We start from the raw sequence: 24477 nt of genomic DNA, 5'->3' as shown, positions 1-24477 counted from the left end.
ATACAATAAAAACAATACAATAAAAACACAGAACAAATGTATACAATAAATACATTTATTGTATACAATAAAAACACAGAACAAATGTAAATGAGACCAACAAAGCTGCAATCTGTCTCCATTAACTAGAGATGATGTGATCCAAAATTCACAAATTCACAAATCACTGCCAATAGCAATTCTAAACTTACCATATTGTGCATTTTCACAGTGTCATAGTGTGGAAATTCTGTTTATTTGAAAATCTCTCCAAGCAATCTATAAATAAAATTGGAGATAAAACACAGCTAAAACCCATTGTCCAATTAAAAAACGATACATAACACCACATATCCATGATAAACTAGAACATTTGATTGTCTTTTGTAGGTTGCTATGGGCCAGGGCCAAGCTGATCTAGCTATTCAGACTGTAAAAGAATGTGCACGAAATGGAGAATGGCTCTGCTTGAAGAATTTGCATCTGGTTGTGTCATGGCTTCCCATATTAGAAAAGGTAAGAGAATACACATGTTCAGCAGCAGATTAAGATCTCCAGAAGCCCTATGCATTGAATAGAATATGGTGCCTCCCCAATTTATTTATTTTTTGAAATACTAAACCATTGAAATACTATGCATTAAATTTCCTTAGGAAAAATATGACATATTTCAGCTGCTTAGAAAAATGTGCTGTGCTCCAAGGGCTCAAGCAACAAAAGAAGAGAGGAATCTGTTGGAAGCTGAGTTCAGACATAACCAGAAACTTTGTTTCCCCACCATGTGAATGAATCTGTGCAAACCTTGTGCTTCCATGCTTCCTAATGTTCTCCTGTTCTACATGGAACAGAAGATTGAAAGCTTTTGCTATGAGTTTTAAGATAACGGCAGTTCCCAATAACATTCATGGAAATTGTTTTTTAAAACAATAGTTTGTGACAACAAGCCAAGACTAAACCATAATTTCAGATCCTGGCTTAGTCCCACCCTTTGCTTAAGTCAACACTAAAATTCATCTGAAATTATTTTTGGATGAATAAGGCTTGTGCTTCCTCTAATACCTTTTGGTGTGTTAAAATATCAATTATTAGCCAAAGTTTTCAGACAGGAATCATGTGCATCAGTGGTATTGCTTAAATTTTTGTTTGTTTATATGAATACATTTCTTTTCTACAGGAACTGAATAATCTGCAACCCCAGCCCGGTTTTCGTCTTTGGCTGACTGCTGAAGTCCATCCTAAATTTTCTCCTATTTTGCTTCAATCAAGTCTGAAGATAACATATGAGGCAAGATTAAATTACCAGCGAATTTTTTTTGCCAGCGAAACATAGTGGGGAATTAACAAATAAATTGGCACCTAAAGCAACACATAGGGTTGTATTTTGAGTTATATGAGCAGATATCCAGTGAGGAATTTGGGGTTTCCTGTGCCTTCTTTCTCACTGCAGCCCTTGAAAAACCTTTTCTGGGAGTTGGGGACCCTCAAGAAAGTTCTTGGCTATGAGGACTGCAGCATGAAGGGAGAATTGGCAAAAACCATTTGCAGTCAGATTGTGCAAGGGGGAAAACTTCTTGCACTCAGTTTTTGCCAGTTCGAAAGCATGTCAAAGTGCAAGTAGATAAATAGGTACTGCTCCAGCGGGAAGGTAAACAGCGTTTTTGCGCGCTGCTCTGGTTCGCCAGAAGTGGCTTAGTCATGCTGGCCAAATGACCCAGAAGTTGTATGCTGGCTCCCTCAGCCAATAAGGCGAGATGAGCGGCGCAACCCCAGAGTCGTCTGCGACTGGACCTAACGGTCAGGGGCCCCTTTACCTTTATCTCCTTGTAGCTCTTTGTGTCCCTTGCTGTGTGTCTCAATGGGCTGTAGCGGGAAGGAGAGGACAGGAACGGTAAAGCCCTATTTCATGACTTCTGCTTGCAGATACAATTTTTATACTAAGACTTTTTCTTCCATAGGCACCTCCAGGCCTGAAAAAGAACTTACTGCGAACATATGAATCTTGGAGTCCAGAGCAAATTAGCAAAAAAGGCAATTTGTCTCGAGCGCATGCTCTCTTTAGCCTGGCTTGGTTTCATGCTGCATGCCAAGAAAGAAGGAATTATATCCCTCAGGTATGAGTCTTACTCATTGCTTATGTTTTATCTTGTTTTTCAGCTACTAATTGTTTCCTTTCATTTCAGATGTATTTTTTTATTTTAAAATAAATTGTGCACCTTCCCTTTCTTGATAGTAAAGATTGAACCATAAAGACCAGTGCTGAAAAAGTAAGGGGTGGGTGGGTAGATCTAATTGAATTCAGTGAACTTTTATTTTTTGTAAGCTAACATTATTTCTGCTGTATGGGATAAACTTTGTAAAGAAACAGCTTGTTTCATATAATAGCTGTTGTTCCATGTCCACCTAACAGAAGATCCCATGATAAACCCCACCAGCTCCCACTGTTTACTTGTACTAAAATGAACTGTTATAATGTAGTAATGGGTTTGTTTTCCCAAACTGGAGTTTTGGTTGAAAGAAGCTGTTTTAAATGCTTGCAGGCTATGCAGCTGTAATAAATTCTTACAATTTGTTTGATTTGGAACTATGCCTTGAGAAAGCTGTCCAGGGCAAGTTTGGGGATTTTTTTACCCCCACAAAATTGATACTTGCTCTTATTTTACTTTGGGAGGTCACCATGACTTAAATGAAACAAGACTCTTTCCTCACTTGCCAAAGCTAACCCTGCCTTGTTGACTTGTGCCCCTGTGATTAATTTGGATCTACACACTTGGGTGTTTTTTTCCCCGTGACACTTTTGAATATTAAAGCATTTGAAAATAACATTATTCCTCAATGTTAAGGGGTTGTAAATTAATTAAGAATTCTGGATCTCTGCATTGCTCAGAAACATTGCCTTGCATGTAGGGCCTGAATGGCATAGAAGTTCAGTGTGTTGTGTGTTTTCTGGGACAGCTAGCAGTCCTAGAAATCTGGGTGGTGGTAATCTATAGGTTAGCAGACTGTTTTGGAAGTTCTTTCATTATTTACTGGTCAGCAATAATTCACTCAGACCTGTAGTATGTTTTTGGTCTAGGGTGCCTTAGTACTGTTTTCTTTTACTCTTTTTTTTATTACTATGTTTCTGAAATTTCACATGGTACATAGTTTTGAACATTTTCTTATCATCATATGGTCATGCACATTTAATAATGAGTAATAGAAACTGCCTTTTCTTTTACAGGGCTGGACCAAATTTTATGAATTTTCTTTATCTGATCTCCGTGCAGGGTATGACATTATTGACAGACTCTTTGAAGGTGAGTCTTGTTCTCAGGGAACTCTGATTTCATTGTCTGACTTCGTTTTGCTAAAACCATAAATCCATGTGAGCTTCCCATATTTGAACTTAACAAGAAATGAAAGGTTAACAATTGTGGAAAAGGCTAGGGAAGCACCAAAGCCATTGATCCAAAATACTGTTTATTGTCCTAATTCAAAATAAGACTTTCCTTGGAAGGTGGTGTAAAACTAATTCTTAAATAGTTCATGAACATATTTACATTAACAATTCATGAATTTTCTCTATATAAGAAAATATTTGGAAAAGAATGTGGCAATTTTTATAAAAATGTGTAGTTATTCAGATAACTTTGAATGAAGACTAATAATGGTTGACTTGTCACATGAACATAACTGCATCTATAACTGCAAAAAATGGCAAATAATTGACACATAAATTTGATCATGTCCAAAAGGATGCATTTAAACGTATCAGTACAAAGTTAGAGGGTTTAATTATTTAAAACATGTTTCTCTGAAATATTAGGAGGTCATGATACTTAAGCCAGCTCAGTCTCAGTGTAGAAAGTTTGAGGATTTTGCTTCACTATATTCAACAGGCATGTTTGCTACCCCATTGCCTGATGGGGCAGGATGTGACAGGGACGAACTTTTATTCACACTTAGCATGCGGTAAATTCTACTGCATTCCTTTCTGACTGAACAAGATTTTTACCATATTTTTCCTTGGTTCACAATCTAATGGAACCACCTTCACCATTGGGGCCTGATGAGGACCTCAAGATCTCCTGCAATGATTTTGCAAAGTTTTTTTTGCAGATAAAGTCGCTCAGGATGGGGACAGGCTGCTTGCATGAGTGAAACTGACCACCTGGCCGCCCGCACCAGAGCCCAAACCCAAACCCCTGTGCATTCACTATCCGTGTATAAGACGATCCCCAATTTTTGACTATTTTTTAATAGCAAAAAACATTGTCTTATACACTGAAAAATAGGTAATTCTTTTAAATCTTGCAAAGAACTTGTTCCATTAGTTTAAGAGGAATGTGAAGTCCAGCTGGAGGCTTTTTTTTGCCACTGCTGCAGCAGAGCCAGCAATAAGCATCTAGCTGCCTTGAGTGGGTTTTTTCTGCCTCTAAGATCCCTTTGTCTACTACAGCAAGATGCTTCTTTGAATACAAATAAAATATATGTCACAAGGCAACTGACTTTCCAAATTTACTGTTGTCAAAAGGACAGAATTTAATGAAATAGTTTTTTTAAGTCTCCATTGTTGTTAAGTCTCTGAAAATATTTCAAAGCATTTATCATCATATACAATTTCTTTTTATCATGCAAAGTTTCTGCTTGACTTCCCACCCTTCCTGATTTTATTTTTATTTTGACAAAGCAATAATAAAATAAAATAAAAATAAAAATGTGCACCCCACCCCCAAGACCATCCCATTGTAAGTATCCAGACTCCCATAATTTCAAGACCTCTTGTGATCCAGGGGTTCCCAAACTAAGGCCCGGGGGCCGGATGCGGCCCAATCGCCTTCTAAATCCAGCCCGCGGACGGTCTGGAAATCAGCATGTTTTTACATGAGTAGAATGTGTCCTTTTATTTAAAATGCATCTTTGGGTTATTTGTGGAGCATAGGAATTTATTCATATTTTTTTTTTCAAAATATAGTCCGCCCCCCCCCCCAAAAAAAAGTTTGCTGACCCCTGGAACTTTGACCCCTTTCCATTTTAACGGTACAAATTCTACGAATATCTTCCATATCTCTTCAAAATCATTTCTCCTGCATATTTCCCAACCTTACTAGCACATATTAATTTATCATTCATAGCTATAGCCCACACCTCCTTATACTATTCTTCCATTTTATATTCACCTTGCCCCTTCCACTTCCTATCTATAATAACTCATGCAGCTGTCAATAAATTTGTGAGCAAGTCCTCCATAGCCTGTGAACCTTCCACCCCGTCATAAATTGATAATGCTACCTCTGGACTTTCGTTCAACATTATTTAACCCAGTGTGAAATAGTTTTTAACTTTTCTGAGTATCCATGATGGGTGGAAAGAAGAAACCGCTCTCCCTCCCTGCCCAACACAGAAGTCAAGCTGCTGGAGACAATAGAGGAGCCTTTTGCTACTCAACAGCAAACTGTGTTTCTGTGGCGAAGACTCTTCTTCCCAACACAGCATGGGGATGGCTAGATGAGGGGTGTGGATGTATAGGGGATTTTTGAACGCCTTACCATGCCTATCAGTATGAATCTTGGTGTGCCAGGCACTTCCTTTCACCTGGAAGCACTTTTCATTCCTCACCCATGTAACCAGTAAGATAGAAATTACTCGGCAACAAAAGGTAAAATACTCTTTGCGTCGGCCGGAATCCATTCACTGGTTGGGTATGATCTCATCTGGTGACGAGGCAGGAGAGCATTGAATTCTGGGAGGCAGGCGTCTCCTCTGTCAGTTTTTTTCTCTCCTGCCATATGCTCAGAGGCCACGTTTTCTTGCTTCACATATTTTAAAGCCTAAAAATAACATTGGAAGTGGTTTCCAAGACTGAGCATAACTCAAAATAATGCCCAGGCCAGGGCGCTTCGAGGGATGTCCCTTCTTCAAGAAATACTGAAACATCAGGCAGCTCAAGTTCCCTCTGTGGGTACTATTCATCCCAAATCAGCAACTTCTCTGTAGCTAATCTAAGCTTCCACCCTGCGCATTATGTGGGAAGTTACACTATGGAAGGTTGGGCAGAGGAAGTTATCAGTGTGTACAGGCTGATGAGGTGGTGGGTTATTTGAAACTGAAGGCTTTAAGCCTCACTTCCAGAAAGAAAGAAAGAAAGAAAGAAAGAAAGAAAGAAAGAAAGAAAGAAAGAAAGAAAGAAAGAAAGAAAGAAACTGTCCCTAATGCCAAAACTCAAACCTGAAACAGGTAAAGATGCTAACACCAAAAAGTGTGGGGAAAGGGCATATCCCACAACTTCTCAAAAATCCCAGCCAGACTATTTTCCTCTGTCACACTTTTCTTCTCAACACATCTGAATATACCGGTAGGTCACTTGGAAATTAAACAGATAGTTGCCAAGATAGGCAGAGCCACAACAGCACATTAAAAAAAAACACGGAGAAATTGTAAGTAGAAGGTTTGTGTTGAGAATGGGGAAGGAAGGTAAACAGGTAAGGAAAAAAGGAGTCCCCATTTGAAGTGTCTGTCTCTCCTTCCTACTGCACTTTGGAGAAGGGGAGGGTTCTAATGCTTTGGAAATATGCTCCAAGAAATTCTCTTTACATTCTCTTATTTGATATACAGTGGTACCTCGGTTTAAGAACAGTCTGGCTTAAGAACGATTTGGTTTACAAACTCCACAAAACTGGAAATAGTGTCTTGGTTTGAGAACTTTACCTTGGTCTAAGAACAGAATCCAAACAGTGGAAGGGCACCGGCATGATAACCATGTTCAAATATATTAAAAGATGCCATATAGAGGAGGGAGAAAGGTTGTTTTCTGCTGCTCCAGAGAAGCGGACACGGAGCAATGGATTCAAACTACAAGAAAGAAGATTCCACCTAAACATTAGGAAGAACTTCCTGACAGTAAGAGCTGTTTGACAGTGGAATTTGCTGGCAAGGAGTGTGGTGGAGTCTCCTTCTTTGGGGGTCTTTAAGCAGAGGCTTGACAGCCATATGTCAAGAATGCTTTGATGGTGTTTCCTGCTTGGCAGGGGGTTGGACTGGATGGCCCTTGTGGTCGCTTCCAACTCTATGATTCTATGACTTTCGGAACGGATTAAGTTCATAAACCGAGGTACCACTGTATAGATTTCACAACAACTCCCATGATCCCTAGCTAACAGGACCAGTGGTCAGGGATGATGGGAATTGTAGTCCAAAACATCTGGAGGGCCAAAGTTTGGGGATGCCTGTTCTAGAGTGTATCCTCAGCTGCTGGGGATACTTATGATTTGCTATAAGGAAAGAGGGACTATTTGGCCTGGTCCTTCAGGCCAAAATGATTAAGGCTCCTTAGGGATCTATAATGGAGGTGATGTCATAGTTAAACGAAAACATTAGGTCATGTGCATAGACATCAGTCACTGCATGGCAGAATATATTTGCCCACTGTATTAAAGATTGGTTTAATGATGAAATCCGAAACCAAGCCATTGTGCCATATTTTTACATGCTTTTGATTTAATAATTTACAGGTGCCAAAGTTTTTCAGTGGGAATTCGTGCATGGCTTATTGGAAAATGCTATTTATGGAGGTCGTATAGATAATTACTTTGATATGAGAGTCCTTAGATCATACCTGGAACAGTTTTTTAATTCCAGAGTCATTGCTGACTCAAATTTCCGGGGCAAGAAGATGAGCAGATTTCCATATTCCATCACTCTCCCTAGCTCCTGCAATATATTGGTGAGTATGTGTCCCTTCTTATCAGATGTTAAAATAATATTAATTTTCTCTGGCTTTATTAAATTGGCAGGTGATTATGCTTCTTGTTGCTTAATTGTGGACCAATTTTAGTACTATTAAAGACTTGTTTTATTATGGCTGCTGGCATGCTGAAAGCTGACCAGAACTGAGAGAATCTCAGACTTAGAGACTTATAGCTACCTTATTCTGTCAGAACTAGTAGTACAACTATAAAAAATACAAAAGCTGGGCTCGTGATTTTTTGGATTGTGGGTAATCATCGGACATCTTTTTCTGATTTGAGCACATGATAACTTGCATTTTAAAAACAACTCTTGTTGTTTTACTGTTAATCACCACATTATTCTAAGAATTTTTACTCAGAAGTAAATTGAATTGAGCTCACTCAGACTTACTCCCAAGGAAATGTATATAGGATTACAGCCCTAATTATTTTATTGTTAGTTACTTTATTATCAAGTTTAAACTTATTAAGTTAAAAAAAAATTGTGTCACTTTGATTGACTAATAATAGTAACCATATCTAAGAGCACATTCAAAATTACATATTTATTAGTGTATTCAGAACTCAGCTGGCTAAGAACATAACTAAAAGACTGAAATCTAAATCCGAAATTTATTTCCAAAGTATATTACCCACATGTTTCCCTTCCTTTTATGAAAATAAGAGTGCTCAGAGATTTTTTAAATAACATATTGAATACCAGTTTTCCCTTTTGCATAGGATTACCGTCATGTTATTGAAAGTCTTCCAGAAGATGATAAACCTGATTTCTTTGGCTTGCCTGCCAACATTGCTCGCTCATCTCAACGAATGACCAGTTCTCTAGTAAGCATTTGTTTGTTTGTTTGTTATCAAGATGTCAAATGTCACTTGCTAAAAAGATCATATCTGTTCAAAAAGAAATCTTACAGGGTTCACTGTGATAGTGAGATCTATTGCTTCCAGGTTCATTCCCTTTTTAGGGAAAAGTAAGGAAACTAATTTATTCTGAGGGATAATTGATCAAAGGTGATGAGATTCAAGCATCTGATGCCTCTTCATACTCAGAACAGTTGTGTTGAACCTGTGTTGTATAGACCATGCTGATCCTATGAATATAAGGAAGGTGTTTGTTGCTTCTTCTGTCTTATCCAGGACTCTATATATAGAAGTAACTTCTCTCTTCATATGAGGAGGAAATCTTATCTGTTAGTGGAGTCATGGACATGCCCTTTGCTATAGATTTGGAGAACTTTAGTTCTCTCATGTTGATATATCACAGTAATGGAAAGTGTGATGATAAAGACCCCTTTCTGTAATTTTGTGAAGATTTCACTCCACGTGATATTAGTGGTAGCCCAGCTACCTAGAATCTTATGAAATGATATGCTATCAAATATTAGTTAGTTTTTATTGAATATTTCCAATTAAACTTAGCAGGCAAAACATTCCCCATGTGAATTGTTTGTATAACTAGCTAGAATATGTCCCAGGTACATTGGAAGAACCACACTAAGGAATAAACTTAGAACATATGACACAGAGCCAGATCTATGGCCAGAAAATGGAAAATAGTTATCAGTTTTACAGTGAAATCATATGTCTGTCTACTCAGATGTAAGTCTCACTATGTTCAGTGGGGCTTAGAACCAGGTGAGTGTGGGGGGGATTGCAGCTTTATTTTAGGATACAAAAAGGGGGTTGCAGCTAGAAAAACCATCTTCCAATACATATTTTCTAACTCTGAACCTTAAATGTGCTGAGCTAACTTTTCCTAAAACAAAATACAGTGGTACCTCGCTAGACGAATGCCCTGCTAGATAAATTTTTCGCTAGACGAATGGGTTTGGCGATCAGAGGTTGCCTCGCAAGACAAATTCGTTTTGTGAAAAATTCATCTTGTGAATCGCGGTTTCCCATAGGAATGCATTGAAATTCAATTAATGCGTTCCTATGGGCAATAAATAAATAAATAAAAGTTCAATGTATTCCAATGGGATTCGCTAGACGAATTTTTCGCAAAACAAATTGACTCACAGAAGGAATTAAATTCGTCTTGCGAGGCACCACTGTACTATCATGTAGAAGGTACTTCAACTATTTAATGATAGACAATTAGAAGCTTGCAGGCTGGACAGATGGGAGCCAGAGCTATGCCACATTTCTGCTAGAAGGCTGTGGCTATGGAAGAAGCAAAACCCTCTTGGGGTGTTAATGCTGTGAACCCCTCCATCATAGGCTCAGGTTGTATATGTGTGTGCGTGTAAATAAGCCATCCTATATAATAATGTCCAAGTTGTCCCTGCGTCCAGTTGTCCCGTGTGTCCCTGGGGTACTGCGCATGTACCCCAGAGACACAGGGATTGGACGGAGGGACAACGGCCAACCGCCGCTCCGCCAACCACCGTTCCGAAGCCCAGTCTCATGCTGGAGGTGCGCGGCGAGGCGGCGGGGGAAAGAAGCGCTCCCCCCGGCAGCCTTGCCGCGCACCTCCGGCATGGGACGGCGCTTCTTCGGCCGAAGCAGCAGCGGGCGCCGAGGGAAGCCGGCTTTGGCTTGGCGGCGGCGGGAAGAAGAGGAGGAATTCCTCCTCTTTTTCCCACCGCCGCCAAGCCAGTCCCCAAGCCGAAGTGCGGCGCGGTGGGGGCTTTTCGCTGTTTGACTTCCCGGAGTGAAGGGGGAGGCAAACGGTAAAAAGCACCCGCCGCGCCGCACTTCGGCTCGGGGACTGGCTTGGCGGCGGCGGGAAGAAGGGGAGGAATTCCTCCCCTTCTTCCCGCCGCCGCCAAGCCAGTCTCCGAGCCAAAGTATGGCGCGGCGGGTTTTTTCGCCGTTTGCCTCCCCCTGGGGGGAAGGCAAACGGCGAAAAGCCCCCACTGCGGACTGGCTTGGCGGTGGCGGGAAGAAGGGGAGGAATTCCTCCCCTTCTTCCCGCCACCGCCAAGCCAGTCCCGGAGCCGAATTGCGGCGTGGCGGGGGCTTTTTGCCGTTTGCCTCCCCCTTAGCTCGGGGAAGGCAAACGGCGAAAAGCCCCCCCCCCCGCGCCGCAATTCGGCTCTGTCCCCCGCGCGCTTTAGTTTGGGGAAGCAGGCAGGGAGACGCAACAGCCCGGGAAGCTGCGGGCTGTTGCGTCTCCCTGCCTGCTTCCCCGAGCCGTAGCGCATCGGGGGACAGCCGAAGATCGGCGGGCACTGTTTGCCGGGGTTGAAAAACCCCGGCAAGCGGCGCCTGCCGATCTTCGTGTGACAGGCAGTGGGGAATGCAGGCAGGCAATAGAGCAAGCGCCTGCCTGCCTTCCCCGCCGCCAGTCCCCCGGTGCTTCGTGCAGCGCTGCTGGGTGCCGACCCGGCAGGCCGCTTCCTTGATCTGGCGGCCTGCCGGGTCGGCGCTGATCAGCGCTGCGCGGAGCACCGGATCGAGGAGCCGGCATGCATTCTAGCGCCCGTTTATTTAACGGGCTGAAGACACTAGTATATCATAAAGACACCTGTCTTCACTGTCCTTCGCACCTGGAACCCTGGAATCTTGCACTGCTCAAAGTTTGAGGTGGCATGCAAACAATATTAATTGTAAATTGAATTGCTTGTCAGCACAAATACTCAAAAGAAGGTTCTGCAACAGTGATTAGAGTGCAATGTTAGACTCCAGTCAATTGTTTAATGTATTTCTATTTGGGGTAAGTCAATTAAAATGCTGCTTTTGGTGGTGTGCATTCACTTCTCCACCAGGCAAATTGAAGGTGAGAATCTGCTAGCTTCTGAGATATGATTTTGCAGCTAACATCTCACTGGACAAACCATAAAGATGGCCATAATAAAGCTGTGTATCAGTTTACCTTGTTCATTAAATCTGTTCCATTAAATCTGGTGTATTTTCTAATGTTCAGATTCTGGTAACAGAAAGAAATGAAAAAAATGACTGCAGATTTAATTCAGAGATTAAACAAAACTTACTATAGTGCTGACTAAGGCATCCGTGGAGGAAATTGACTATCTAGATCCACTCCAAACTGGGTTCAGTCCCACGTTTGGGGCTGAATCTGTCTTGGTTGCGCTGAGAGTGAGAGGGGAAATTGTTGGTCTTACTAGATCTTGGTGACTTTTGGATAACATCAACCATGGTATCCTCCTGAACCATCCATGAGAGGGTGTATTTGGTGCACTGTTCTCAGATTCAAAAAGAACAGGAAAATGCAAGTTCTTAAATTTTATTCTGTGAAAAATGTTTGGAATGTCTGTGTTAGAGCTCAGTTACACTGAGGTGTAATGAGTAACTCTGAGATTTAATGAAGATTAATTGACAATTAATAGCCGTAAATCATTTTTGACAAGGAAGGAGTTATAGCCTTACTCTTTTGTTCACTTTGTAAGCCCATTTACAGCTTACCAAAGTCTGAGTTCAGTTCACTGCTGCTTATCTGAAGAAATACTGTACACAATCACTCTTTACAAGATATATCAGAAGCAATAGAAAAGCCCCAGTTTTATCAGGAGATCCAGGCCCTCTGATAAAATACTTTAACATATAAGAAAGGTGAACTGAATTGAGGGGTGGCTATTTCAGGATGCATTTTGCTGTAAACAGGCTCATTATAAGCATTTCATGCTAAACAAAAAGTATTGGTGATCCTTTAATTAACCATTTAAACCATCATTTTCATTTCTAGCTTTTTATATTTCAATTGTAATGTGTTTTCTTCATGGAAAGCCATTGTTGAAGCATGCTGGCCCTTCTTTGATGCAGAATACAAATATATGCTGCAGCACAATGCAGAGTCATGGGATCCCCTTTGAAATCTTACTGCATCACGAATGCATTTCCGAACTGAGTGGCACAGTCAGTCAAAAGCAAAACTCCAGTATTCTGTCTAAGCAATGTTAGTGACATTCTCCATATGTGCCTTTGTTCTATAAATGCACACAGACACGATTATCACTGCATGCAAGGATCGCCCCAAATTACCATTTCATAAACATGACCTGAACCATGAAATTCACACAGTTTTCTTCTAGTCCACATAATTGGAGGATACAGAAATCATTTATAAAGCACAGTTTGCTTTTTATTATTCAGTCATACACTCAGTTATCTTATTGCCATATGGCGTTTTGAACTCAGCTCTGAGCCTCAGCTTTGCAAATTCCTGCCATAAAGATACTTAACGATGCCCTTGAAACATTGCATCATGTTACAACAGCCTTTTACAGCAGATAATATAGTAGTTGATAATATAGTAGTTATAAGTCTTTGATTAATAAGGGGTGCATTTTTATAGTAATGAAAAATGACTATGAAAAGTGAAACCTGCCTTAGCCCATGTTAGTTTAAATTCTGAAATAAAGATACTGAAATTTCAGATATGGAATTACCACTTGGACTACACCTTGACCCATATTTGACAACAAGCATTACTAAAATATATATATATATATATATTAGCTAAAAGCTGATTGTTTTTCTAAGTGGTGCATGATGATCTGAGAAGTTTGTTTCTTGAAATGGTACCATCTCCTTATCCCAAATCATATATATCCAAAGTAATTTGAAGAGCTGATTTCCCTCTGTTGAGGAAAGCTATCAGATGATTGCTTATTTCTAAGCAATGCCTTTCTCAGAAGCAAAAACCTTAGTCAACCAGTGCTTACATGTGTGTGGCCTAAGCACAACAGATAATATATTCATTACCTCCATTACTGTCAACTTTATGTGAATCTCATATTGAGTGCTTCAACCTAGATTTTAGAGTCTGGATTTACTTGCACTTGCTTCCTCAGTGGAAGGAAAGCATTTGGAAGTCTACATTGTACCTTTTGTTAATCTCTGATTTCTGTACAATGTACTATACAGAGACTTTGCATGCTCGCTTTCCCTCAGCTTTCAGTTCCTTCATCTGAGTTTCACATTATATGTGCACTTGTACAAATGGAAAAGCACCACGGAAGCATTTTTATGTGATTGTATTTGCTATTGCATCCAGCTTCTTTAGAGCCATAATTTGCACATGTGTAGTTGTGGACAGTGCACATTCATAAAACACTGCCACAACACAGTTACTTGATGAGGTTGAACATAGGGTTCTGTCAAGTGTGTATGGTGCTTAACCAGTGTAATGGTGTTACATCAATGTTCTGGGCTACCCGCATGCTACATGTTGGTGCACAGTGAGAACATGCTGGTCATTTCGCCCCCCCCCCTTCTGCTGCTGCCCAATACTGGGAGTGAAACATTGGTTTGGCTTTGTGTTACATCGAAATCAGAGCTTGTGGTTTGCCTTGCTCCAAACAAACAATGAGCATTAACCAAGGTTTGTTCTGGGCTTACTGCTTGTGGTTTGTTTGGAAGAGAAAACACCATAACTGAGGTTAAACAGATGTTAAGGCAAGCCACGGTTTAGCTTCCAGTACTAGAGACTTAGTGTTACATGCAAACAAAGTTACTATACATTCTTAGTTAAATTGGAGGAGTAAGATGCAAAGCAGAATAAACTCTCATAACAAATGACTGAACAGAACCAGGACATTTTTTCTGCCTGCAAGTTATACAGATACTGAGGAGGTGCTGTTCTTCCTGCTGCTGCTGCTGCTGCTGCTGCTGGATCTGGACAAATATACCTTATTACTAGGGACTCCCTCCCCTGTTCCCTCCACTTGCCATTCCCTCTGCCAACCCCCCTTCCCCAACATGTGGTCAACCCACCCTCTCTTTATACCAGGCATCCCCAAACTTTGGCTCTCCAGATGTTTGGGACTACAATTCCCATCATCCCTGATCACTGGTCCTGTTAGCTAGGGATTATGGGAGTTGTAGGCCAAAACATCTGGAGGGCTGCAGTTTGGGGGTGCCTGCTTCATACCTTAACCCACCCACTTGCCTATCCCCTCACAGGCTACCCCAGCCCCTTTTAAAGGAGAGCGGGAGGCACTACAGAGAGAAGTTTGCCAAACTGCTCTCTGAAGCACCTCCCCCCTCCATCACTTGTCTCAGCAGCAATGTTAAATGGAGTGGGGGCACTTCAGAGAGCAGTTTGTGGCAGTCATGGGGGGGGCATGAAAGGGAGAAGGAAGGTCCTTTCTCTCCTTTGTTTCCCCTCCACCTACTGCCACTGCTGCACAGAGAGAGAAGGAAGCCTGAATTTTAGCATAGTTTTTTTTCTCTGCTTCTCACAGCAGCATGCACGGCACAGCAGCAGCTCTCTCATCATCACTTTATTGTATGGTGGGGGAGCTTAGAGAGTGCCTTCCTCCCTCCTTCCCAACTGGCAGAACCTTCCTCCTTCAGTCATGGGTGTAATGCTTCATTATAACGTTCATGTATAAAATCAATTGTAGGCCCAGACTTTATGGCCAAATAATGGATCTTATCTAGAATATCAATTTAATCTGTAGACCTTCATATGCTGTATTTTACATGCATATGCCCTATTCAAATATTTTACCTACCCATGGAACATCTAGTGGCATTGCATGTCTGACAAGTTTCTTAGGTGCAAGGAGGGTTGCAAACTGGGTCTATGTGTTTTGTAACTGGGACAGTACAAATGAATGTACTCCCCTGGTTTATTCACACACAGTTTGCTTGTTGGTCTCCTTTTTCTTTTCATTTTTGGCTTATTTATAATGACTTACGGTTATATACAGATAAAGACTAACTGACTGTATTCCTAATAAAATGCAGTACATGGCCTCTTCACAGAAACAAGTGGCACATAGGTTTTGAACTTTGATGGTATTCATATTCACAGCTGGCAGAATGAATGGGTTTTTCACTGTGACAGAGAGGTTCGCTTTTAGTTTGCTTAAGTTAAAATTGCATAAGCTAGCATGTCTCCTGTGATTTGTATTCAAGCTTTTAAGACCTAATTCCCTTGAAAAATATGCTGATGCAGTTCCTTGACATAGTATAAAGCCTGCACATTTTACTTCTGATACTTAGTAAAAACCTCATCTTGCAAATCACTGCCATAAATTATAGTTTGGACATGCACAAGACTAGAATGCATATTGGAAGGATACTGAAACAATCTATGCTCTCATAATATTCACTATCCTGACAAAGAGTGCCATTATTGTAGTTACGAATCTTTAGCACTGTTTCATGCTAACAGATCCTTAGTCAAGTTCTCAGTGATATAAGTAAATAAATGATAAAAAAAATGTAAATGACATTTGGTGTAAGCACTGAGGAAGCTTATGGAGTTTAATTTTTCTTACTTAAAAATACATTTCATGGCAGGCTTATGGAAAGAATCCCAGTTTTCTTTTTTAAACATTTGTAAAATGTTGGATTTCATGTAACCCTCGATTTAAATATTTAACTTAATACAAACATTAAATCTAACTAAGCACCAGGAAGCTTCCTAAAAGACAAACGATTCATTTTCAGGAGTGTCAAATTACAAGAGACAAAGGATTTTAACATTAGGGCTTAAGTCTTTAGCACTCTTTTCTGGAAGTATGTTGACTGAAGGTGTCCTTCCTTGTAACATTACTGGTATTTGTACTGCAAATTATGGACCTGATCCAGCCAGTTTCTTCCACACTCCCTCAGATATGATTCTCTCATGGTAAAACTGCTGACAAGGAGAGCTGGTTTCCAACACTCATGTCAGCTTGCCAAACTAGCGAGTAACTGGTGTCTTGAACCTTTTATCCATTGGCAATGAAGGTAGACAGAAGGAAGTACTGCAGCCTCATAGCTGACATGGCCAGTATGATTAAGCCATTTGTCAGCTGGCACAAGAGCTGAAGGTGTTTGGTTTTCACCTTGGCCTAAAATCCTCAGAACCTTCTACGGATCCTCAGACTAAGCTTGTTGTCCACCAGCTGCTTTGCCTCACCCTGCACTCTCTACACTCATTTGCCATGTGCTGCCTGTCTTCAGGGTTAACTACCTTGAGTGTGCTTTCAAGCTGCCAGCCCTGACATTATAGAACAGTGCAGTATTGCTTCTTATCTAACCTTCCTCTCGCTGCATATGTTGGAGGTTTCCAATATGGACCTACCCATAATTTTGACCAGTACAACAGATGTATCCTTAACTAAGTACTATGCTAGCATATACCACAGCACCACCCACCTAGCATATACCACAGCACCACCCACGTGTGTGTGTGTGTGTGTGTGTGCTATAGATATAGATGGGTGGCGCTGTGGTCTAAACCACTGAGCCTCTTGGGTTTGCCAATCAAAAGTAGGCAGTTCAAATCCCCATGACAGAGTGACCTCCCGTTGCTCTGTCCCAGCTCCTGCCAACCTAGCAGTTCGAAAGCATACCAGTAAGAGAAGATAAATAGGTACCACTGCAACGGGAATGTAAACATGTGCTCTGGCTTCCATCATGGTGTCCTATTGCACCAGAAGCAGTTTAGTCATGCTGGCCACATGACCCAGAAAAACTGTCTGTGCACAAACACCGGCTCCCTTGGCCTGGAAGCAGAGATGAGCGCCCCATAGTTGAATTCTGGACTTAACTGTCCCGGGGTCCTTTACCTATACTTATTAGTAAACACTAATATGGTGTTGGAGGAGACTCTTGAGAGTCCCATGGACTGCAAGAAGATCAAACCTATCCATTCTGAAGGAAATCAGCCCTGAGTGCTCACTAGAAGGACAGATCCTGAAGCTGAGGCTCCAATACTTTGGCCACATCATGAGAAGAGAAGACTCCCTGGAAAAGACCCTGATGTTGGGAAAGATTGAGGGCACTAGGAGAAGGGGATGACAGAGGATGAGATGGTTGGACAGTGCTCTCAAAGCTACGAACATGAGTTTGACCAAACTGTGGGAGGCAGTGCAAGACAGGAGTGCCTGGCGTGCTCTGGTCCATGGGGTCACGAAGAGTCGGACACGACTAAACAACAACAACAACAACATTAGTAAACACAGCAGTTACAGCCATTGTAGAGTTGGAAGGGATCCCCAGAGCATATAGTCCCACCCCCTGCAATGCAGGAAACTCAGCTAAAGCATCCATGACAGATTGACATCCAATCTCTGTTTAATGACAGAGGCTCCACCACCTCCCGAGGGAGTCCATTCCACTGTCTTTACTGTCAGAAAGTTATTCTTTCAGATGCTGAAAGCCAGTAAAGTACAGATGAAGCAAAATATAATTTTACACCTCAGCCTGCTCCAGCAAAAGGCTAGGAGAAGAATAAGTTGTTTATATGTACCTCCCCAAAGAGTCTTTCTTGTGGTTAAGTAGAGGCAGGAAATCACTGCATTGGAAAATAGGTTCCATTTTACATTCATCAAAAGTGGATCTTGTGACTGAAAATAGCTTTCCCGTGTTTGGATTGAATCAGGGTTATCTTTCATGAGTTTCTTTGCTAGTATTTATTCAGGACACATAACATAATTTTTAGATGCTGCTACCTACTGGTATTTTGAAAACTGTCTGTTGCCATTAACATGGCAAAAATAGTATATTTTCAAGCAGGGTGATAAGATCTGAGGAAATAACATTTATGTCACGTATATTATACAGTAACTAAATATGGTAGGTGGCAGTAGAGTACTTGTCTTTTTATTTTCCTGTTGATGGGTAGGTGAAAATGTAGAAGAAGGTTTATTGGCTGATTTCATAAGAAAAAATAATCAAGTCATTAAAGATTTTGTACTTTAGTACAAAAGTCTGCCACAGAGTTTTGAAGAGATAATTCTGCAGAAGCTGTACAAAACTCATTTTGTCACTTATCTTTGAATTTAATGTATGTTTACATTCTGTGACTTTTTAAAACTGTTGAGTAGATTTGCTTAAATAAACAAATGATTCAGCCATATTTAATACGGAGTAGGGGAAATCTGTAGCTGAACTACATTGCAGACAGAACAGAATCAATTTATATATAAATTTATATATAAATTAACTTAAGCATACTATGTAGTTACTAAAAATTAAAGCAACTTTTAGTTCATGTATTGTTTTCCAGTTTAGATTTTATCCTTTAAATTGTACAGTTCTTGTGAAAATCAACCCTTTCTGTATTCATGTGTACAACCTTTGCATCTAGTGGCTTAGTTCATTAATGGATGGGAAAGAACTAGGTGTCAGCAAACTTTTTCAGCAGGGGGCCGGTCCACTGTCCCTCAGACCTTGTGGGGGGCCGGACTATATTTTGGGATTTTTTTTTAGCAAATTCGTAGGCCCCACAAATAACCCAGAGATGCATTTTAAATAAAAGGACACATTCTACTCATGTAAAAACACGCTGATTCCCGGACCATCCACGGGCCAGATTTAGAAGGCGATTGGGCCAGATCTGGCCCCCGGGCCTTAGGTTGCCTACCCATGAACTAGAATGTGAGGTAGAATTATTTAACTCAGGTGGGTTCCTATAACTGTTAGGGCTATCAGGAAAAGGCCTACTTACGAGTAGTACCCTGGCAGAGACACATGCCTAGCTGGCATGTTCTCCCCCTCCTGGGCGATCGTTTGGCGATCGTATAAGCATTCTCCAGCCCGAACATCACAGCGACTGGTGCCAGAAGACACCAGCACACACTTCACAGATACGCAGAGGCTTGCGCAGTAGCGTAACAGAACTCAGTAGCACAGCATCTTGGCTAATCTATTTTATTTACATATAAACATACGTGGAGCTCTTCATCATGGCTCCCCCTCTCTCTCTAGCTGCACACAGCAAAGAGAAAGAACAAAGGAACAACAGTTCCACTTCAGGGACACAATAAGACAGACATCCTGTCTAAGTCACTTCCCACTCTGTGGAATCAAAACACATACCCAGTCATGTGATAGACAACAAACCCATGACTGACTACTCACGGGGAATGAATCTCCCAACAAGGACTGTCACATACTATTATGAAGTTCAGGATGAGAGAGGATTTTCAGCACTAACATTTCATTGTGCCATGGAAAAGGCTCTACTTTTCTTAAGAAGAAACATTGTGCAGGTACCTCTTCAATTTCAGGCCCTTCTAACCCCAAGTTTGCTTCCCAGGCTTCCAGCTTGCCCTTTGCATTCTCATTTGAACTCCACTGCACTTTTTCTGCTAGTACTTAGATTGTTGTTTAGATTGCAAGAACTTCAGTCAAAGGTGGTTTCTTTGCTTGTTTGATGGGTTTTTTTCTTTAGAAACAGACTGCATTATTGGTTAGCTACGGGCGTGAGAAACTTTATTCTGTTTTGGTCTCTGAAAGAAATAATTACTAGTCTTCACCTTCATTTTGTTCCCCTTAAGAGACCAGATAAAGATAAGTTTGGCTAATATGAGTGCAATAGAATATACTCATTTGTCATCCTATATATATGTTGGAGGGAATAGGAGGGGGGGAATCTAATTACTGTATTTTTCCATGTATAAGACTATATTTCCCCCCAAAAAAATTAAGTTTAAAATTGGGAGTCTTCTTATACAGTACATGGAAAGTTTAAAATATTTATTTCTTAATTTGGGGCTCAAAAAATTAGGGGTTGTCTTATACACAGGGGTGTTTTATACATGGAAAAATACGGTATATGGCTTAGTATAAATCTGGTTACAGGTAGGTAGCCGTGTTGGTCTGGATCGAAGTAAAATAAAAAAATTCCTTCAGTAGCACCTTAAAGACCAACTAAGTTTTTATTTTGGTATGAGCTTTCGTGTGCATGCACACTTCTTCAGATACAGTGAAATGGAAGTTTCCAGGCACTTATGTAGAGAAGGGGTGGGGAGGGGTGGGGATGGGGAGGGGGGATCACTCAGAAGGGTGGTGGAAATGGGTGATTGACTGACTGATAGCTGTTGATGACCGCAAACGACTGCAAATGGTTTTGCATGAAAAAGCAAGGGTTGAGATGGCTGAAGATCGCTTATCATGTATAATGAGATAAGAACCCGATATCTCTGTTCAAACCAGGTCCCTCCATGGTTTTGAGCTTGGTGATAAGTTGCAATTCAGCAACTTCTCTTTCCAGTCTATTTCTGAAATTCTTTTGTAGTAAGACAGCTACTTTGAGATCTTGTATAGAATGTCCTGGGAGATTGAAGTGTTCTCCTACTGGTTTTTCTGTCTTCTGGTTCCTGATGTCAGATTTATGTCCATTTATCCTTTGGCGTAGGGTTTGGCCTGTTTGTCCAATATAGAGAGCTGAAGGGCACTGTTGGCATTTGATGGCATACACAATGTTAGAGGATGAGCAATTAAATAGTCCTGAGATGGTATGTTGGATGTTGTTGGGGCCAGTAATGGTGTTGTCTGGGTGTATGTGGCAGCAAAGTTGGCATCTGGGTTTATTGCAGGCTCTGGTACCAGTGTCCATGTTAAGTCTGGTGGTTGTATTATTGTGGGTGAGGAGTTGTTTAAGATTGGGTGGCTGTCTGTAGGCAATGAAAGGTCTTCCTCCCAGAGCTTGAGAAAGGGAGCGGTCATTGTCCAGGAGAGGCTGTAGATCTCTGATGATGCGTTGTACTGTTTTAGCTTGGGAGCTGTATGTGATGACTAGTGGTGTTCTGTTATTTTCTTTTTTGGGTCTGTCTTGCAGCAGGTTCTCTCTAGGTATCTGTCTGGCTCTGTTGGTCTGTTGTTTAACTTAAACTCCTCACCCACAATAATACAACCACCAGACTTAACATGGACACTGGTACCAGAGCCTGCAATAAACCCAGATGCCAACTTTGCTGCCACATACACCCAGACAACACCATTACTGGCCCCAACAACATCCAACATACCATCTCAGGACTATTTAATTGCTCATCCTCTAACATTGTGTATGCCATCAAATGCCAACAGTGCCCTTCAGCTCTCTATATTGGACAAACAGGCCAAACCCTACGCCAAAGGATAAATGGACATAAATCTGACATCAGGAACCAGAAGACAGAAAAACCAGTAGGAGAACACTTCAATCTCCCAGGACATTCTATACAAGATCTCAAAGTAGCTGTCTTACTACAAAAGAATTTCAGAAATAGACTGGAAAGAGAAGTTGCTGAATTGCAACTTATCACCAAGCTCAAAACCATGGAGGGACCTGGTTTGAACAGAGATATCGGGTTCTTATCTCATTATACATGATAAGCGATCTTCAGCCATCTCAACCCTTGCTTTTTCATGCAAAACCATTTGCAGTCGTTTGCGGTCATTAACAGCTATCAGTCAGTCAATCACCCATTTCCACCACCCTTCTGAGTGATCCCCCCTCCCCATCCCCACCCCTCCCCACCCCTTCTCTACATAAGTGCCTGGAAACTTCCATTTCACTGTATCTGAAGAAGTGTGCATGCACACGAAAGCTCATACCAAAATAAAAACTTAGTTGGTCTTTAAGGTGCTACTGAAGGAATTTTTTTATTTTAGTATAAATCTGTGTATCTAGTAGAAAAGCAAGGTTGCATTTTGGATTTTCAAGGGAACAAAACATTCCCAATAAGTTAAGTGATGCATTTCCATCAAAATTCAAAATCTTTTGTATCTAGTTTGAGAATGGAAATGTTAAAAAAAATATCTCCATTTGTGTCTATGTTCCTTTTAAAGCTTGAATTTGTTTTCTTCAATGTTTAGCAAATTAATCGATAGCAACAATTATAAAAGTTAAAATAATACTTCCACAGACTACCAACTAGTGAGGCTTCATGTTCTAGCAAGTCTGATAAATTATTTTAATTTGCTTTCACTGAACCAAACAACAGTACATAATTTATCAGACAAACAAAGAAAATGAAACAGTGCATCATCACACATTTTTCAAGATTAGAAAATCAATCAAAAATGCACTAGTGGACTTTAAGTGGATAATTCTGACTATTTAACAACTAAATAGTTTGCCCTAGAGAAAGATTAATGTTTTTTTATTTAAGAAGTTCTGTGTGGCCAAGCAAAACAGAACTACACGGTGGTTTTAAAATCTTAGAAGAAACAACCATTTTAAATAACATGTAAACAGAAAATAAACATTCTGCTATTTTATTGATCTTGAATTTAAAATTGTTTCATTTCTTCTTGGGAGCTACCCTGACAGCTCTGTTACAGGCAGCCCGATAAGATAAATAAATGTCAGTATAGGCAATGCTACTGTATTGCTGTGGGGCGAAAACGCATAACAATTCATAGATATTTATTTATTCCAGCAAGGGTGAAGTAAAATGAAACTATCCCACTTAAACTTCCAAAAATCCCAATTGAATTTTTTAAAAAAAGATAAAATACTGATTTCTTGCTAAGGTCAAAACTAATAAATGGAGCTGGTTTTTAAATATTCCTTGTTGGAAAGATCCCCCCCCCTTTCACCAGAGCCTCTAGCGAGGTTATTGCAAGACAGGCCCGTGAGGTGTGTGCATGGCATTCTTACAGTTGCCTGCCTCTATAGGCCCCCCAAAATGCCAGCATCTGTGTCTCAATAGTGATAGCAGCAAGATGCAAGACACTGTATGCTTGCTTCCTTCTCCTACCATATCACAAGGATTTCAATAATATGTGATTCAATCCTGCACATATTTATGATTGCTACAGTTGCAATGCCATCATGAATATACATGGTTAGGGTACTGCAGCCTTGAGTCGGATTTGAAGTGCTTGATTCCACCCCGACCTCCGGAAGACAATTCTGTTTATTTGACTCACCCATAACCTTACTAGAGAATTGTCTAAGTGTTCACACACTGTCATATTATCTTTTTATCTCGCAGGTAATTTCACAGCTTCGGATCTTGAGCAGGTCTGTAACTGCTGGCTGCAAATTTGACAGGGAAATCTGGTCTAATGAGCTCTCTCCAGTCCTCAATCTATGGAAGAAGCTTAATCAGGTAAGAGGGTCATTTGTTGGTAAAGATTTCAGTATTACTTTCAATAGAACAGTCTAGGTAAAATGTCTATATCAATCATTTGAAAGATGGGCATTCCACAAAAAGGGAATTCCAGTACAACATGGATTTCAGATAATATTTTGTTGGAGCCAAAGATTCCTTTCAACTGATAGAACTTTTTTTTTTCTTTCGGAGAAAAGAATGTGGCTGCGGGTTGTAAGGTAGACTTCTTTTCGGTACAAATTTTTCAAGAGACAAGTACCGGTAATATCACCTCACAGGTACTGTAGTGAGGATATCTCCAGAAGTGGCACTGCTTAATATAATTGAGGAGTTGGATAAAAACTTGAAAAGTAAAGACCTTTCAACCCACATATTGATGGCAGCATGTCTCATCATTTCAAGATTCTGGAAAGATTTAGTGAGCCACTTTAGACAACCAGTAATTCAAGTTATGTACGATTCTGAGTATTGGTAGAAAACTTAATGCAAAAATTATACCTGGCTAAGGACTAGATTTTTAAAAAAAGTTTCTTTTCTGTATGGGTCAATTCTATTTTCTGTACAATTGTGGCATATTCAAGGAATTTGCAGGTCCTTGTTAAATGTTGACTAAAATAAATTCTGCAATATATACTAGTTTATGAAAATTTGTTTTGATTTTCATCATCTGTTTGAATATTACATGTATTCTTTGTATATTGTTTTAAAAGTGGGTACAATAATTAGATCAGTGGAGTGAGAATGGATGAGAAATCTGTACGTTTAGGAGACAATAGTGACGATGGCACTAACGTAAAACATGTTAGTTTTATACAGCTGACATGAAGTTACTTGAGCTTATTCCAAAGCCACAATTTGAATTATGTCCCTTTCAGTATCAACCTTAAGTCATTGCTGTGAGCGGGAAATATAAATTTAAACAAATAAGCAGTGAATTGGATGAAGCCAATAGCATCCGTGTGTGGAAATGCTCGCATGAGTGTTGACCAGCACATGCAGCATTTGACTTGAATCCAGCTTTTAGCACACCTCTGTAGATG

At 40.5% G+C, this 24477-nt stretch overlaps 1 protein-coding gene across 1 annotated transcript in view; it reads left to right on the top strand.

Annotated features, from left to right (window-relative positions):
* Nucleotides 1-24477, top strand: part of DYNC2H1 (dynein cytoplasmic 2 heavy chain 1) — a 146281-nt gene that overhangs the window by 97100 nt on the left and 24704 nt on the right. Inside the window, exons 78-84 of the mRNA XM_060273857.2 lie at nt 370-495; nt 1154-1264; nt 1935-2090; nt 3200-3275; nt 7470-7681; nt 8427-8531; nt 23318-23434. Of these exons, the coding sequence (XP_060129840.2) occupies nt 370-495; nt 1154-1264; nt 1935-2090; nt 3200-3275; nt 7470-7681; nt 8427-8531; nt 23318-23434 (903 nt within the window). The remainder of the gene's footprint in view (nt 1-369; nt 496-1153; nt 1265-1934; nt 2091-3199; nt 3276-7469; nt 7682-8426; nt 8532-23317; nt 23435-24477) is intronic.

Source organism: Zootoca vivipara, chromosome 4, assembly GCF_965207765.1.
Source record: "Zootoca vivipara chromosome 4, rZooViv2.hap1.1, whole genome shotgun sequence".
NCBI classification, from domain to species: Eukaryota; Metazoa; Chordata; class Lepidosauria; order Squamata; family Lacertidae; genus Zootoca; species Zootoca vivipara.
The sequence above is the reverse complement of the archived record's forward strand: the minus strand, read 5'-3'. Positions and strand labels throughout refer to the sequence as shown.